Source organism: Mustelus asterias, unplaced genomic scaffold (assembly GCF_964213995.1).
Source record: "Mustelus asterias unplaced genomic scaffold, sMusAst1.hap1.1 HAP1_SCAFFOLD_176, whole genome shotgun sequence".
Classification (NCBI taxonomy): Eukaryota; Metazoa; Chordata; class Chondrichthyes; order Carcharhiniformes; family Triakidae; genus Mustelus; species Mustelus asterias.
This window is the reverse complement of record NW_027590178.1, coordinates 444,596-462,562: the sequence shown is the minus strand read 5'-3', so window position 1 is coordinate 462,562 and position 17,967 is coordinate 444,596. Positions and strand designations below refer to the sequence as shown.

At 54.7% G+C, this 17,967-nt stretch overlaps 2 protein-coding genes across 2 annotated transcripts in view; both read left to right on the top strand.

Annotated features, from left to right (window-relative positions):
* LOC144485241 (uncharacterized) overlaps positions 1-8,066 on the top strand; it is a 71,315-nt gene extending 63,249 nt beyond the window's left edge. The window contains exons 12-13 of the mRNA XM_078203457.1: positions 4,881-5,068; positions 7,592-8,066. Of these exons, the coding sequence (XP_078059583.1) occupies positions 4,881-5,068; positions 7,592-8,066 (663 nt within the window). The remainder of the gene's footprint in view (positions 1-4,880; positions 5,069-7,591) is intronic.
* LOC144485243 (NACHT, LRR and PYD domains-containing protein 3-like) overlaps positions 1-17,967 on the top strand; it is a 259,102-nt gene that overhangs the window by 88,629 nt on the left and 152,506 nt on the right. The window lies entirely within an intron of this gene.

Here is a 17,967-nt window from a genome sequence, read left to right as displayed (position 1 = left end):
ACCTGCTGGCGGCTCACAGCTACTGCAGGCGCTGCTCTCTGTGAGCCTCAGACAAGTTCAGTAAGTCCCATGTCTGCATCTGGGAACCGGTTCCTGCAGCGTGAATATTGAACAATATTGACAGGGATTGGAGTTTGCAGCAGGAACCCCGGCTGGTGAATTAACCCTTTTATCACCAGACACTGTACATGAACTCTGTTCCCCCATTCCCTATGGGAGATATTGTCTGGAGATTGTAGTTGGGGATGATCTCAGACTGTAATGTGTACATTTGGTGCAGTTATCAGACACTGATCCCATTCAGAATGGGAGTGGGTAAACTCTGCTGCACTCTGTAATTCCTGTGTCAGACATTCAGTGTTTAATCTTCCACAGGGGATCTTGCGAACGGTTCTTTTAACGTTTCCAAGATAATTGTCTCAATCTCACAGACTGGTTCTCTGAAAATTGGAAACACAAACATTTTGAGACACAATTACAACCTTCAATCACATTTTGTCCGTGTTCGAACAGAAAATAATTTCCAAACAAACTATTCCCCTTTTGCAACTCTTGCTTTCCAATTGCACAGGTTTTGGTGATACAGAGAGCAGCTCAGTTGGAATCCAAATTCTCTCATTCCACTCTCGCCCCCCGTTTACCCTGCCAATTATCAACCTCAATAAAAGTTCCCACATATTTATCTGGGAAAGTTTCAGTGTTGACTCTGGTGAAGCAGGGTTTCCATTCCTTAACCCACAACACACACACACGGTAAATGTTACTGCAATTGTTTCTGGAACTGTTACAATCCCGAATGCACAGGTTGATTAAAGTGATTCCAATCCAAAGGTGGAATGTGTTTCTGATTTATAATCTCAATCACACAGAGGCACTGACATTCCCACACAAAAACACACAATCACAATCTCACACACACGCTCACAGAGAGACACACAGAGCAACACACAGAGAGGCACAATCATGGAAAACGACACATAATCATACACATACACGCATCTGTGCACCCTACACACATCCCTCCAGGCACACACACACAAACTGACACCCACACACTCATTCACACACTGACAAACTCTCACACATGCTCACGGGCACAGAGATACATACTCTCACAAACACACACATACAAACCCAGACACTTCCACACTCATCATAGAAATCATAGAAACCCTACAATGCAGAAGGAGGCCATTCGGCCCATCAAGTCTGCACCGACCACAATCCCACCCAGACCCTACCCCCACATATTTACCCACTAATCCCGCTAACCTACGCATCTCAGGACTCGGGGGCAATTTTGAACCTGGCCAATCAACCTAACCCGTACTGAGACACAGAGACTTACAGAGAGAAACACAGAATCTCTCTGAAATACACATAACACGCAGCCATACACCCACAGAAACACACATCACAAACCCATGCATTACAGCGGTGAATGAATTCTCAGCACCCCACAACCAAATGATTTAAGTTGGACAACAGTGATAACATTTCCTCTGAAACTGACATCCCTCGAACGAAAGCAACAAAGGAACACTGGTGCAGGATTGCACAGGATCGGAGCCTCGGAAATGCTGTTCCCTCTTTCCTTGTTCCTTATATCTCACTGAGCAGATACAGAGCTGCAGCATAGAAAGCTAGAATTCACAATTTCACTCTGTCCCTGCACACTCACCTCAGCTTTATTTAATTTCTGAATGTATGATTTATTTTGGATTATCCCAAAGATCTCAGGACAGATGCATGATGTCAGATATTCCCATTATTTATCAAACTGTTTATTTTACCGTGACAGATATTACCTGGTGTTTGTCAGATTGTTGCTTTTCATCCATCTACAGTTGCAGATGCCGGTGCTGAAAAGTGGGTAGATATTCTACACCATTAAAAGCTTCACATTGAACCGGGGAAATTCTTCAAAGACTATGAATTAATCACTTTCTAATCAGTATCATTTCTTCAGAACAAACTGTTCATATCATCTATTATTGCAATTTAAACTAATATTGTGTTGTCTGCTCTGTGCTAGTTTTAACTGAATACTGCTCAGTATGTGACATGATCTGTGTTATTGAGTCTTGGAAGAGAAAGGGTTAATGTTGCTGCTCTGTAATTGTAATGGATATTCCTAATTTTATCATCTGTATAACTGTAGTTATTTACAATTAAATACTTATTGGTTAATCAGTTAAATGCTAATTGTGAATCATTGGAATGCTGAAACTAATACGGACACAAGCTAATAAAGAGCGGGGGAACTAGTGTAAATACTGTAGCTAACAGTGAGCGTGAAACTGAAAAGACCATAAGATACAGGAGCAGAATTCAGCTATTCTGCTCATCGAGTCTCCTCCACCATTTAATCACGGCTGATAAGTTTCCAACCCCCCGTCTCTCTCCCCCCACCCCCCCGTCTCTCTCCCCCCACCCCCCCGTCTCTCTCCCCCCACCCCCCCCGTCTCTCTCCCCCCACCCCCCCGTCTCTCTCCCCCCACCCCCCCGTCTCTCTCCCCCCACCCCCCCCCCCCGTCTCTCTCCCCCCACCCCCCCGTCTCTCTCCCCCCACCCCCCCGTCTCTCTCCCCCCACCCCCCCGTCTCTCCCCCACCCCCGTCTCTCCCCCACCCCCGTCTCTCCCTCCCCCACCCCCCGTCTCTCCCTCCCCCACCCCCCGTCTCTCTCTCCCCCACCCCCCGTCTCTCTCTCCCCCACCCCCGTCTCTCTCCCCCCCCCCCCCCGTCTCTCTCCCCCCACCCCCCCCGTCTCTCTCCCCCCACCCCCCCGTCTCTCTCCCGCCACCCACCCCGTCTCTCCCGCCACCCCCCCCCGTCTCTCTCCCCCCACCCCCCCCCGTCTCTCTCCCCCCACCCCCCCCGTCTCTCTCCCCCCACCCCCCCGTCTCTCTCCCCCCACCCCCCCGTCTCTCTCCCCCCACCCCCCCGTCTCTCTCCCCCCACCCCCCCGTCTCTCTCCCCCCACCCCCCCGTCTCTCTCCCCCCACCCCCCCGTCTCTCTCCCCCCACCCCCCCGTCTCTCTCCCCCCACCCCCCCGTCTCTCTCCCCCCACCCCCCCGTCTCTCTTCCCCCACCTCCCCGTCTCTCTCCCCCCACCTCCCCGTCTCTCTCCCCCCACCTCCCCGTCTCTCTCCCCCCACCCCCCGTCTCTCTCCCCCCACCCCCCCGTCTCTCTCCCCCCACCCCCCCGTCTCTTCCCCCACCCCACCGTCTCTTCCCCCACCCCCCAGTCTCTCCCCCACCACCCGTCTCTCTCCACCACCCCCCGTCTCTCTCCCCCCACCCCCCCGTCTCTCTCCCCCCACCCCCCCGTCTCTCTCCCCCCACCCCCCCGTCTCTCTCCCCCCACCCCCCCGTCTCTTCCCCCACCCCCCCGTCTCTTCCCCCACCCCCCCGTCTCTTCCCCCACCCCCCCGTCTCTTCCCCCACCCCCCCGTCTCTTCCCCCACCCCCCCGTCTCTTCCCCCACCCCCCCGTCTCTTCCCCCACCCCCCCGTCTCTTCCCCCACCCCCCCGTCTCTTCCCCCACCCCCCCGTCTCTTCCCCCACCCCCCCGTCTCTTCCCCCACCCCCCCGTCTCTTCCCCCACCCCCCCGTCTCTTCCCCCACCCCCCCGTCTCTTCCCCCACCACCCGTCTCTCTCCCCCACCCCCCGTCTCTCTCTCCCCCACCCCCGTCTCTCTCTCCCCCCGTCTCTCCCCCCACCCCCCGTCTCTCTCCCCACCCCCCCGCCTCTCTCTCTCCCCACCCCCCCGCCTCTCTCTCCCCCCACCCCCCCGCCTCTCTCTCCCCCACCCCCCGTCTCTCTCTCCCCACCCCCCTGCCTCTCTCTCTCCCCACCCCCCCGCCTCTCTCTCTCCCCACCCCCCCCGCCTCTCTCTCTCTCCCCACCCCCCCCGCCTCTCTCTCTCCCCACCCCCCCCGCCTCTCTCTCTCTCCCCCCCCCCCCCCCCCCGTCTCTCTCCCTCTCCCCCCCTCTACTCTCTCCCTGTCCCCCTCTCTCAGGCCCGGTCGAACCAGATGACTCCACCCCGTACCTGTCCCCTCCCCTGCTCCCCCCCCTGCCCCCCTCCGAGCGCTGCCCGCGGGGGTCCTCGGACGGCCCGCCCCGCCTCCACGTCCACCAGTGTTGGCACTCGGACATCTGCCAGCCACACTTGCTGGGCAAGTGCGAGCTGGGTCCAAGCTGCCCTCGTCACCACACCCGCTTCCCCTACCACTGGCAGCTGCTCCGACGCCGCCCCGCCAAGTGGATCAGCCTGCCGGAGCTGGCCCAGCACCAACTGGAGCGGCTGTACTGTGCCGGGGAGCCCAGAGAGAAAGAGTACCTTCTCAGTGTCCCTCAAGGCTGAGGCTTCAAACTGGGCCTATTAAGGAATTAGGCCCCACTCCATCCCTGTGTGAGTTGTGATACACAGGGACTAGGCTTCAATCTCGGCCTACCAAGGAGTTTGACACGCCTATCCTACTCAGGATGTCAAAAGCTGCACGGAGGAGCGACTCTCCGATCTCATTGAAGAGGGCGATGAGGAAGACTCGCTCAGAGAGTGATTAGTCTGCGGGATTCATTCGGCCCCCACGGAGAGCAGCGGGGACGGAGGGGCGCTGAATATATTCGAGGCAGAGGAGGATGGATGGGAGGGGAGGGGGAGGTCGAGGGTTAATGGCGGGGAGGAGGGGGGAGAGGACAAACTGATCTTATCAAATGGGATAGTAGAGGTGGAGGGGCGGAATGGCTGATTCGTGCCCCGAATTTGCACATTCCTGCGCGCTCGATGGCGGCAGCGGCATGGGAGTGGGTTCCTTTCGTTAATCTGTGCGTGCCTCTGTTTTCCCTCCCCCTCCCTCCTCCTCCCTCAGCCCCTCGCCTCAGAGATTGAAGAATCCTACAAGCTTGAACAGAAACGGTTCCGCTTCGCGTGGGACGGCACGGAGTTCGTCATCAACTGGGTGGACCTGAGCGAGAGCGATTTGACCAATGGGGTGTATCGCAAAATCTGCCGTCGCCCCGTGTTCTGCTCGCCGCTGGAAATGGTCCCCTATCTGAGGTGGGTCCCTACCTGAGCGCGGTGCTCCGAGTGTGGGTCTAACCGAGGGGATAGGGAGACGGGAACTGTGCACGGTGCTCCGAGTGTGGTCTAACCGAGGGGATACCGAGACGGGAACTGTGCACGGTGCTCCGAGTGTGGTCTAACCGAGGGGATAGGGAGACTGGAACTGTGCACGGTGCTCCGAGTGTGGTCTAACTGAGGGAGAGGGAGACGGGAACTGGGCACGGTGCTCAGAGTGTGGTCTAACCGAGGGGATACGGAGACGGGAACTGTGCACGGTGCTCCGAGTGTGGTCTAACCGAGGGGATAGGGAGACGGGAACTGTGCACGGTGCTCCGAGTGTGGTCCAATCGAGGGGATAGGGAGACCGGAACTGTGCACGGTGCTCCGAGTGTGGGTCTAACCGAGGGGATAGGGAGACTGGAACTGTGCACGGTGCTCCGAGTGTGGGTCTAACCGAGGGGATAGGGAGACCGGAACTGTGCACGGTGCTCCGAGTGTGGGTCTAACCGAGGGGATAGGGAGACCGGAACTGTGCACGGTGCTCCGAGTGTGGTCTAACCAAGGGGATAGCGAGACGGGAACTGTGCACTGTGCTCCGAGTGTGGGTCTAACCGAGGGGATAGGGAGACCGGAACTGTGCACGGTGCTCCAAGTGTGGGTCTAACGGATGTATCTAATGGTGAATCTCTCTCTCTCTCTCTCGCCAGGACTCTCCCATCTGCCGACCTCCCTCGAGAACCGCTCCACCACACGGCGAGAACCGCTCCACCACACGGCCAGCCCCGGGGGGGACGCTGCAGCCCCAGGTGTCGAATTGCCCGCCTCCTGGGTGGCCTACCCCCAGAGCCAGGGGGTGGGGTGGGTCCCGCTTGCGCTGGCAGACTCGGAGTACCAGATGGTGTACTGGATGTTTCACCAAACCATCAGCGAGTCCAAGTTTATCATCGCCCACATCTACCGAATCCAGAACGCGGCACTCTGGGAAAAATATGCCAAGTGAGCGGGCTTTTCCTGAGTGGGGGGAGGGGGAGGGACCGGTGACCCCGCCATCAGAGGGGGGAGGGAGGGCGGTCGAAACCCCTGGCTCCCATTCCCACCCCCCGCTGCACCCCTAGACTCTGCAACCCTTAACCTCTTGTTGTGCAGGCCTTGATTGTGGCCTGGCTGGGGCTGGGAATCGGCGCAGGCCTCGATTGCGGCCTAGCTGGGGCTGGGAATCGGCGCAGGCCTCGATTGCGGCCTCGCTGGGGCTGGGAATCGGCGCAGGCCTCGATTGCGGCCTCGCTGGGGCTGGGAGTCGGCGCAGGCCTCGATTGTGGCCTGGCTGGGGCTGGGAGTCGGCACAGGCCTCGATTGCGGCCTCGCTGGGGCTGTGAATCGGCGCAGGCCTCGATTGCGGCCTGGCTGGGGCTGGGAGTCAGCGCAGGCCTCGATTGCGGCCTAGCTGGGGCTGGGAGTCGGCACAGGCCTCGATTGCGGCCTCGCTGGGGCTGGGAGTCGGCGCAGGCCTCGATTGCAGCCTAGCTGGGGCTGGGAGTCGGCGCAGGCCTCGATTGCGGCCTAGTCGGGGATTTACAGGATGGAAACTGGCCCTTTAGTCCAACTTGTCCATGTCTGTGCGGAGTCTGCACCCCCCCCCCGTGTCAGCGTGGGTTTCCTCCGGGTGCTCCGGTTTCCTCCCACAGTCTGACAAACCTGCTGGTTAGTGTGCATTGGCCATGCTAAATTCTCCCTCCGTGTTACCCGAACAGGCGCCTGACATTAACTGAGTAAGTCCAGCCCATGATTCAATCGACCAAAATGCATCACCTCACATTTATCTAAATTAAACTCCATCTGCCATTCGTCAGCCCACTGGCCCAATTGATCAAGATCCAATTGCAATCCAAGATAACCTTCTTCACTGTCCACTCTGCCACCAATCTTGGTGTCATCTGCAAACTTACGAACCATGCCTCCAAAATTCTCATCCAAATTGTTAATATAATTGACAGATAACATAGAACATAGAATGCTAAAGTGCAGAACAAGGCCATTCGGCCCATCGAGTCTGCACCAACCACAATCCCACCCAGGCCCTATCCCCACAAGCCCACGCATTTACCCTAGCTAGTCCCCCTGACACTAAGGGGCAATTTAGCACGGCCAATCCACCTAACCTGCACATCTTTGGACACTAAGGGACAATTTAGCATGGCCAATCCACCTAACCTGCACATCTTTGGACACTAAGGGGCAATTTAATGTTAATGAAATTTAAGGTCTCAGGCCTCCAGTCAGATGGGGGATGGTGGAGGGGGAATGGGGAGCTGTCTTTGGAATGTGGGAGGAACATAGAAACCCCTTAGCATCGCCAGGCAAGGCCCAGGCTTCATTTGGGGCCGAGCTGCCCCTCTGCTGTGGCCTGCCGGGGTTCAAAGGTTGTAATGGACGTGACGGGAGAATGGGGTTGGCATGCAGTCGAATGGTCACTGATTTTTCTCTCCCTCCCTCTCTCTCTCCTCCCTCCCCCTCAAGATGCCGTGCCCAATTCCACCAGAGGCTGTGGGAAGAGTGCCCCTCGGGATGCTGGGATCGCCACCTCTTCCACGGGACGTCAGCGGAGTCGGCGAGCTCCATCGGCTGCCACAACTTTGACCCGGGGCTAAGCGGCCGCAATGGCTGCCTCTACGGTCGCGGGAGCTACTTTGCCACCAGGGCGCGCTACTCCCACGAATTCGCCCTGCCCGTTCGCCCCCGCCGCCTGTCCCCCCGCCGGGTTCCCCTCCTCCACATGTTCCTGGCCAAGGTGCTGACGGGCCGCAGCGCCCTGGGCAGCCGTAACGCCCCCGGGCCCCCGTCCCTGGCCCCCGCCCAGCCGGCCGGAGGCCGCTTCGACTCCTGCGTCAACTCCCTGGACCGCCCCACCATCTACGTCCTCTTCGACAGCGCCCAGTGCTACCCCTATTGGCTCATCCAGTACCAGGCTGTCGACTCCATTGTCATCGAGTGAACCGTGGCCAATCGGGGCTGCAGTGGGGCGGGGGGCGTGACTTAGCAAACCAAAATGGCCGCGCTTCCCCATAGGCAAACCAAAATGGCTGCTTCCCCATGGCAACCAAAATGGCCACCTCATTGGCACGGACAGTGAATTTTGCCAATGTAGAGGCCTGCGGCCTAATTGAACTGTTACCTTCCACCCTTGCAAGGGTGGCTCTGCGATTCTTGTGTGACCAATCCTGCGAGGCCTGAGGCCTACGTGAACTCTGACCTTTCATCTTGTCCTAAGGGCGCCCCGGTTGATTTCCACAGAATCTGTGTTGGATTATTTAATATATTTGAAATTTAAATTTATATTTAACATATTTTAAATGTTTTGTCATGTGAATTGACTGATCTATTTATATAATAAAGGCTATTTTTCTCAACGTTCTGCCCTGCTTCCTAATCTGCAGACGGGAACTGTGCACGGTGCTCCTAGTGTGGGTCTAATCGAGGGATAGGGAGACGGGAACTGTGCACGGTGCTCCGAGTGTGGGTCTAATCGAGGGATAGGGACACTGGAACTGTGCACGGTGCTCCTAGTGTGGGTCTAATCGAGGGATAGGGACACTGGAACTGTGCACGGTGCTCCGAGTGTGGTCTAATCGAGGGATAGGGACACTGGAACTGTGCACGGTGCTCCTAGTGTGGTCTAATCGAGGGGATAGGGAGACCGGAACTGTGCACGGTGCTCCTAGTGTTGGTCTAATCGAGGGATAGGGACACTGGAACTGTGCACGGTGCTCCGAGTGTGGTCTAACCGAGGGGATAGGGAGACGGGAACTGTGCACGGTGCTCCGAGTGTGGGTCTAACCGAGGGGATAGGGAGACCGGAACTGTGCACGGTGCTCCGAGTGTGGGTCTAACTGAGGGGATAGGGAGACGGGAACTGTGCACGGTGCTCCGAGTGTGGTCTAACCGAGGGGATAGGGAGACGGGAACTGTGCACGGTGCTCCGAGTGTGGGTCTAACCGAGGGGATAGGGAGACCGGAACTGTGCACGGTGCTCCGAGTGTGGTCCAGACATTCCATGGCGTAACCATCACAGAATCCCCTCCCCCACTATCGACGTCCTGGGGGTCACCATTGAGCAGAAACTGAACCGGGGCCCAGCCATATAAATACTGTGGCTCCCAGAGCAGGTCAAAGGCTGGGAATCCTGCTGAGAGTAGAGTCATAGATTCATCGAGTCAGCATGGAAAAAGGCCCTTCGGCCCAACTTGTCCATGCCACCCTTTTTTTTTAAACCCCTGAGCTAATCCCGATTGCCACCATTTGGCCCATATCCCTCTATACCCATCGTACCCATGTAAATGCTTCTTAAAAGACAAAATTGTACCCGCCTCTACTACTGCCTCTGGCAGCTCGTTCCAGACACTCACCACCCTGTGTGTGAAAAAATTGCCCCTCTGGACACTTTTGTATCTCTCCCCTCTCACCTTAAACCTCTGCCCTCTAGTTTTAGACTCCTCTACCTTTGGGAAAAGATGTTGACTATCTAGCTGATCTGTGTCCCTCATTATTTTATAGACCTCTATAAGATCACCCCTCAGCCTCCTACGCTCCAGAGAAAAAAGTCCCAGTCTCTCCAGCCTCTCCTTATAACTCAATCCATCAAGTCCCGGTAGCATCCTAGTAAATCTTTTCTGCACTCTTTCTAGTTTAATAATATCCTTTCTATAATAGGGTGACCAGAACTGTACACAGTATTCCAAGTGTGGCCTTACCAATGTCTTGTACAACTTCAACAAGACGTCCCAACTCCTGGATTCAATGTTCTGACCGATGAAACCAAGCATGCCGAATGCCTTCTTCACCACTCTGTCCACCTGTGACTCCACTTTCAAGGAGCTATGAACCTGTACCCCTGGATCTCTTTGTTCTGTAACTCTCCCCAACGCCCTACCATTAACTGAGTAAGTCCTGCCCTGAATCAATCTACCAAAATGCATCACCTCGCATTTGTCTGAATTAAACTTCATCTGCCATTCGTCAGCCCACTGGCCCAACTGATCAAGACCCCGTTGCAATTTGAGATAACTTTCTTCACTGTCCACTATGCCACCAATTTTGGTGTCATCTGCAAACTTACTAACCATGCCCCCGATATTCTCATCCAAATCATTAATATAAATGACAAATAACAGTGGACCCAGCACTGATCCCTGAGGCACACCGCTGGTCACAGGTCTCCAGTTTGGAAAACAACTCTCTACAACCACCCTCTGGCTTCTGTCAAGAAGCCAATTTTGTATCCATTTAGATACCTCACCCTGGATCCCGTGAGATTTAACCTTATGCAACAACCTGCCACGCGGTACCTTGTCAAAGGCCTTGCTAAAGTCCATGTAGACAACATCAACTGCACTGCCCTCATCTACCTTCTTGGTTACCCCTTCAAAAAACTCAATCCAATTTGTGAGGCATGATTTTCCACTCACAAAGCCATGCTGACTGTCCCTAATCAGTCCTCACCTCCTGACTCCCACCTCCCCAAAGCCTGTCCCACCATCTACAAGGACACAAGTCAGGAGTGTGATGGGAAACTCTTCACTCACCTGGATGAGTGCGGCTCCTGACAACACTCGGGAAAGCTCGACACCCTCCAGGACAAAGCAGCTCCTCCACCCCTCCCCGCTCGATCGACACGCCAACCACAAACATTCACTCCCTCCACCACCGACGCACAGCGGCAGCCGTGTGTACCGTCTACAAGATGCACCGCAGCGACTCGCCAAGGCTCCTTCAACAGCTCCTTCCAAACCCACCACCTCTACCATCTGGAAGGACAAGATTGGGGGCAGCAGACACATGGGGAACACCCACCGCCTGCAAGATCCCCCCTCCGAGCCCCTCACACCATCCCCGACTTGGAAACATATCGGCCGTTCCTTCATTGTGGATGGGGTCGAAATCCCGGAACTCCCTCCCTAACAGCGTCGTGGGTGTACCTACACCACACACGGGGACTGACTGATGTCCGATAACAATCCTGGAACTCACTCCCTAACAGCGCCATGGGTGTACCTACACCACACACACGTGGACTAACTGATGTCCAATAACAATCCCGGAACTCCCTCCCTAACAGCGCCGTGGGTGTACCTACACCACACACGGGGACTGACTGATGTCCAATAACAATCCCGGAACTCCCTCCCTAACAGCGCCGTGGGTGTACCTACACCACACACGGGGACTGACTGATGTCCAATAACAATCCCGGAACTCCCTCCCTAACAGCGCCGGTGGGTGTACCTACACCACACACGAGGACTGACTGATGTCCAATAACAATCCCGGAACTCCCTCCCTAACAGCGCCGTGGGTGTACCTACACCACACACGGGGACTGACTGATGTCCAATAACAATCCCGGAACTCCCTCCCTAACAGCGCCGGTGGGTGTACCTACACCACACACGAGGACTGACTGATGTCCAATAACAATCCCGGAACTCCCTCCCTAACAGCGCCGTGGGTGTACCTACACCACACACGGGGACTGACTGATGTCCAATAACAATCCCGGAACTCCCTCCCTAACAGCGCCGTGGGTGTACCTACACCACACACGGGGACTGACTGATGTCCAATAACAATCCCGGAACTCCCTCCCTAACAGCGCCGGTGGGTGTACAAAGAACAAAGAAATTTACAGCACAGGAACAGGCCCTTCGGCCCTCCAAGCCTGCACCGACCATGCTGCCCCGACTGAACTAAAACCCCCTACCCTTCCGGGGACCGTATCCCTCTATTCCCATCCTATTCAGGTACTTGTCAAGACGCCCCTTAAAACTCACGACCGTATCCGCTTCCACTCCCTCCCCCGGCAGCGAGTTCCAGGCACCCACCACCCTCTGTGTAAATAATCTGCCTCGTACATCTCCTTTAAACCTTGCCCCTCGCACCTTAAACCTGTGCCCCCCGAGTAATTGACTCTTCCACCCTGGGAAAAGCTTCTGACTATCCACTCTGTCCCTCATAATCTTGTAGACTTCTATCAGGTCTCCCCTCAACCTCCGTCGCTCCAGTGAGAACAAACCAAGTTTCTCCAACCTCTCCTCATAGCTAATGCCCTCCAGACCAGGCAACATCCTGGTAAATCTTTTCTGAACCCTCTCCAAAGCCTCCACATCCTTCTGGTAGTGTGGCGACCAGAATTGAACACTCGCCGTGACGTCGGGTCGACATGGCGGCGGGGGAGGGGCTTGCCGTGACGTCGGGTCGACATGGCGGCGGGGGAGGGGCTTGCCGTGACGTCGGGTCGACATGGCGGCGGGGGAGGGGCTCGCCGTGACGTCGGGTCGACATGGCGGCGGGGGAGGGGCTCGCCGTGACGTCGGGTCGACATGGCGGCGGGGGAGGGGCTTGCCGTGACATCGGGTCGACATGGCGGCGGGGGAGGGGCTTGCCGTGACGTCGGGTCGACATGGCGGCGGGGGAGGGGCTTGCCGTGACGTCGGGTCGACATGGCGGCGGTCCCGCCCCTCCACAGGCCCCGGATGTTCCGCCAACGAGCAGCGGCTGGGCCGGAGATGGCAGGAGGTGACACTGGGAGGAGCAGCAGCAGCAGCAGCCGGGAGTGTTACAGCGACCCCTGGCGGCCAGGGAGGGAAACAGCAACAGCACAGTCTCTGCCCAAAAGGCTTCCCCAGTTCAGCTGCTCAGAGGCACTGGGAACCTCTTCAAATGTGAACTGCAGCTTCTCAAATTCTCCATCCATCCATCTCACCCACCCTGCATCCATCTCATCCTCCGAGGTGGCAACACAGGTGGAGAAGGTGCTTTCTAGGGATGTCGGTTTCAGAGGAAATGTTATCACTTTTGTCCAACTTAAATTTAATTTGGTTACGGGGTGCTCAGAAGTCATGAACCGCTGTCGTGCATGGGTTTGTTGCTTGTAGTTTGTGATGTGTGTTTCTGTGGGTTTATGGCTGCGTGTTGTGTGTATTTAAGAGAGATTCTGTGTTTCTCTCTCTGTAAGTCTCTCTGTGTGTCAGTACATGGGTAAGAATGTGCAAGTGTCTGGGTGTGTGTGTTTGTGAGAGTGTGTTTCTCTGTGCCTGTGAGTATGTGTGTGTGTGTTTGTGAGTGTGTGGGTGTCAGTTTGGGCCTGTGTGTCTGGAAATAGGTGCAGATGTGTTATCTTGGAAACAGGAATTACAGAGTGCAGCAGAGTTTACCCACTCCCATTCTGAATGGGATCAGTGTCTGATAACTGCACCAAATGTACACATTACAGTCTGAGATCATCCCCAACTACAACCTCCAGACAATATCTCCCATAGGGAATGAGGGAACAGAGTTCATGTACAGTGTCTGGTGATAAAAGGGTTAATTCACCAGCCAGGGTTCCTGCTGCAAATTTCAATCCCTGTCAATCCACCCCCGCCCCCCTCTCTGTCTCTTTCACTCTCCCCCCAGATCTAGACCTATCCAATACACAATCTCTGCACCCCTCTCTCTCCTGCTCTGGATAATCTGTCCTGATCTCTGCTCTGTTTCTCTATCTCAGCGTGAATCTGGACTGAAGTGCTCTCTCTGGTAAGTTGCTGTCTGACTCTTTAAAATAATGATGTGCGCTGTGCATCATGTTTTAAAGCTCAGAATGAGAAGAGAACAGTGAGAGAGGGTGCAGGGAAATCCACAATCCCACCCTGAAGTGGCTGCTGCACATTTTATTAAACCATTGAATTCAGCCACTTCAACCCTGTTCGGGAATTATGGAAATGCAAAGTGCCCCTGAGATTAGGCCTTGAATTGAGGCCTAGTCACATCGGCCTTGAATTGAGACCGAGTCACACAGGCCTTGAATTGAGGCCTAGTCACACAGGCCTTGAATTGAGGCCTAGTCACACTGGCCTTGAATTGAGGCCTAGTCACACTGGCCTTGAATTGAGGCCTAGTCACACTGGCCTTGAATTGAGGCCTACTCACACAGGCCTTGAATTGAGGCCTAGTCACACTGGCCTTGAATTGAGGCCTACTCACACAGGCCTTGAATTGAGGCCTAGTCACACAGGCCTTGAATTGAGGCCTAGTCACACAGGCCTTGAATTGAGGCCTAGTCACACAGGCCTTGAATTGAGGCCCAGTGAAACAGTACAATCCTTTCCATCCACAAATCCCAGTGCCCTGTCTGAAAACACAAGCAGGACTCTGGGATGGAGAACAAGCCTTTCCTCAGGCTCAGGAATGTGAATTTCAGCTCCCTCTCCCTCCCGAGTGCTTCACAGTGAGAGAGGCAGACTGAGAATGTTACAAAGAGAAACTCAGTAAAAGTAGATTGAAGCACTGCCCTGGGCTCTCACACAGCACCGTGACATTACTGAGAGTAAAACACAGGCACTGTCCAATTGGCCAATTAAACCAGGTCCCAATCGCAGCCTTTTTCATTCCAAGCCCCTGTGAGAACTCGATCGAAACGCCCTCTCTGCAGCTCTGCCTTACCCTGTTCCTCTCCATATCCCACCCTCCTTTCCCTCGATCTTTTATGTTTAAAATGTGGACACTAATACAGTGTGAGGAATATGGGGCAGGGAGGAGGCACAGAGCATGAGTACACAGCAAGATCCCACACAGTCTGACCATGGCCAGATACAATGTGATATTTAAGTGAGATTGGGGTAAAGTGAGTGGGCAATGAGGGACCACACCTCATTGAACGGGGAACCTTCCACTTCTAGCACAGTCACTCCTCTCTGTTTCTCTCTCTGATTCCCTCTCTTTTACCTCCATCATCTCTGTCCCTATCCACACCCCTCTTCTCTCTCCTGCTCTTGATGCTCTATCTCTGTTCTCTCTCTCTCTCTCTGCCTGTTTATCTCCCCCTATCTCTGTGCGTACCCATCGCCCTCCTCTCTCTCTCTCTCGCCTGCTCTGGATAATCTCTCTCTCTCTCTCGCCTGCTCTGGATAATCTCTCTCTCTCTCTCTGATGATGAATCTGGATTGAAATGCTCTCTGAAAGGTTTCTGTCTGACCATTTTAAATCATGTCACCCTGTGACCACTGTTTGTGTTGATCACTGATTCACATTGAGAAATGAGGCTGGGGGCAGTGGTGGGAGATGGAAGCAATCACAGTCAGTTGTGAGTACACTGAACTTGGGGAGCAGAACCACGGTCTCCCAGCAGGATAGGCTGCAAGGAAAATACACACAGCAAGATCCCACAAGCAAACTGCTCTGTTACCCTCCTGTCCCCCCGCCCCTCACTGTTACCCTCCAGTTCCCATTTCTCTCACTGATAACTCACAATCAGAGGAGAACGATGGGAGACAGAGAGAGAGAGAGAGCAGGAAAACCCACAATCACATCCTGAATTAAATGCATTATTTTGTTTTTAACCATCGAGTTCTCCCACTTCAGCACAGACGCTGTTCGGGGATGAAGCAAATACAAAAGGACATTTTGAGGGCCCTCTGAGATTAGGCCTTGAACTGAGGCCTAGTCCCAGAGGCTGCATTAAACCTCGGGGACAGAGAACAGTTTTCTCCCCCCTCCCACAGTGAATGTGGACAATCCTCCCCAGCAAGATGCAACGCAGAAGCAAATAGGTGGAGCAACCGGGAAGAATTGCAGGAAAGTGAGTGAAAAAACACCCTCGCCCTCTCCCTCCCCCTCCCTCCTCCTCCCTCATTCTCTCCCCCTACTCTTGCCCTCTCTCTCCCTCCCCCTTGCAAACTCTGCCTCCCTCACACTTTCCCCTCTTTTCCACTCTCTCTCCCACTGATTTTCTTCCCCTCACTACCCTCACAGAGGGTAGTGGTCGAAGGGTCTTTTTCCGGCTGGAGGTCTGTGACCAGTGGTGTTCCGCAGGGCTCTGTACTGGGACCTCTGCTATTTGTGATATATATAAATGATTTGGAAGAAGGTGTAACTGGTGTAATCAGCAAGTTTGCGGATGACACGAAGATGGCTGGACTTGCGGATAGCGAAGAGCATTGTCGGGCAATACAGCAGGATATAGATAGGCTGGAAAATTGGGCGGAGAGGTGGCAGATGGAGTTTAATCTGAATAAATGCGAAGTGATGCATTTTGGAAGAAATAATGTAGGGAGGAGTTATACAATAAATGGCAGAGTCATCAGGAGTATAGAAACACAGAGGGACCTGGGTGTGCAAGTCCACAAATCCTTGAAGGTGGCAACACAGGTGGAGAAGGTGGTGAAGAAGGCATATGGTATGCTTGCCTTTATAGGACGGGGTATAGCGTATAAAAGCTGGAGTCTGATGATGCAGCTGTAGAGAACGCTGATTAGGCCACATTTGGAGTACTGCGTCCAGTTCTGGTCGCCGCACTACCAGAAGGACGTGGAGGCGTTAGAGAGAGTGCAGAGAAGGTTTACCAGGATGTTGCCTGGTATGGAGGGTCTTAGCTATGAGGAGAGATTGGGTAAACTGGGGTTGTTCTCCCTGGAAAGACGGAGAATGAGGGGAGATCTAATAGAGGTGTACAAGATTATGAAGGGTATAGATAGGGTGAACAGTGGGAAGCTTTTTCCCAGATCAGAAGTGACGTTCACGAGGGGTCAAGGGCTCAAGGTGAGAGGGGCGAAGTATAACTCAGACATTAGAGGGACGTTTTTTACACAGAGGGTGGTGGGGGCCTGGAATGCGCTGCCAAGTAGGGTGGTGGAGGCAGGCACGCTGACATCGTTTAAGACTTACCTGGATAGTCACATGAGCAGCCTGGGAATGGAGGGATACAAATGATTGGTCTAGTTGGACCAAGGAGCGGCACAGGCTTGGAGGGCCGAAGGGCCTGTTTCCTGTGCTGTACTGTTCTTTGTTCTCACCCTCTCTTTTCCTCACTCCCTCCCCCTCATGCCCTCCCAGTCACTTTCCTCCTCACTTAATTTCTCCCTCCCCCTCACTCCCTCCCTCAATTCCTTCCCTTTCACTCTCTTCCCCCTCAGTCTCTGCCCTCACACTCTCCCCTTTACTTTCCATCCCTTAGTCTCTCTCCCTTCACACTTCCCCACTCGCCCTCCCCTCTCTCTCCTCCTCACTCTCTTCGTCTTCACTCTCTCCCTTCCCCTTCAGTGTCTTCCCCCTCAGTCTTTTCCATCACACTATCCCGCCTCAGACTCTCCCCTTCACTATCCGTCCCATCAGCCTCTCTCCCGCTTATGCTCTCTCCCCTCAGTTGCTCTTCACTTACTCTCCCCCTCACTCTCTCCCAGTCAGTTCCTCTTCCCGTTCTCTCCCTCCTCTGACTCTCTCCCTCATTCTTCACCTTCCACCCCCTCACTCCGTCCCTTCACTCCATCTCCGCTCACTTTCTCCCCTTCACTCTACCTCTCATTCTCTTCTCTCTCCTCCTCACTTTCATCCCCCACTCTCACTCCCTCCCCTCTATCTCTCCGCTTCACCCTTCCCCTCCCCCTGCATCCCCCGCACTCCCCTCTCATTCTCTTACCCCTCATGCGCTATCTTCCCGTCACTCTCCCTCCCCTCCTCACTCTCCCTCCCCCATTCTCTCCCTCACTTTTCACCTATTCTCCTCCTCATTCTATCTCCCATCGCGCTCTCCCCTCACACCATCTGCCCTCAACCTCACTCCCCCTCACTCGCTCTTCACCTACTCTCCCCCTCACTCTTTCTGCTCACTCTCTCTCATTGAGTGTATGTAAGACAGAGATAGACATGTTCTTGATTGGTCAGGGGATCAAATGTTATGGGGGAAAGACGGGAGAATGGGGTTGGAAACTTATCAGCCGTGATTAAATGGTGGAGGAGACTCGATGAGCAGAATAGCTGAATTCTGCTCCTGTATCTTATGGTCTTTTCAGTCTCACGCTCACTGTTAGCTACAGTATTTACACTAGTTCCCCCGCTCTTTATTAGCTTGTGTATGTATTAGTTTC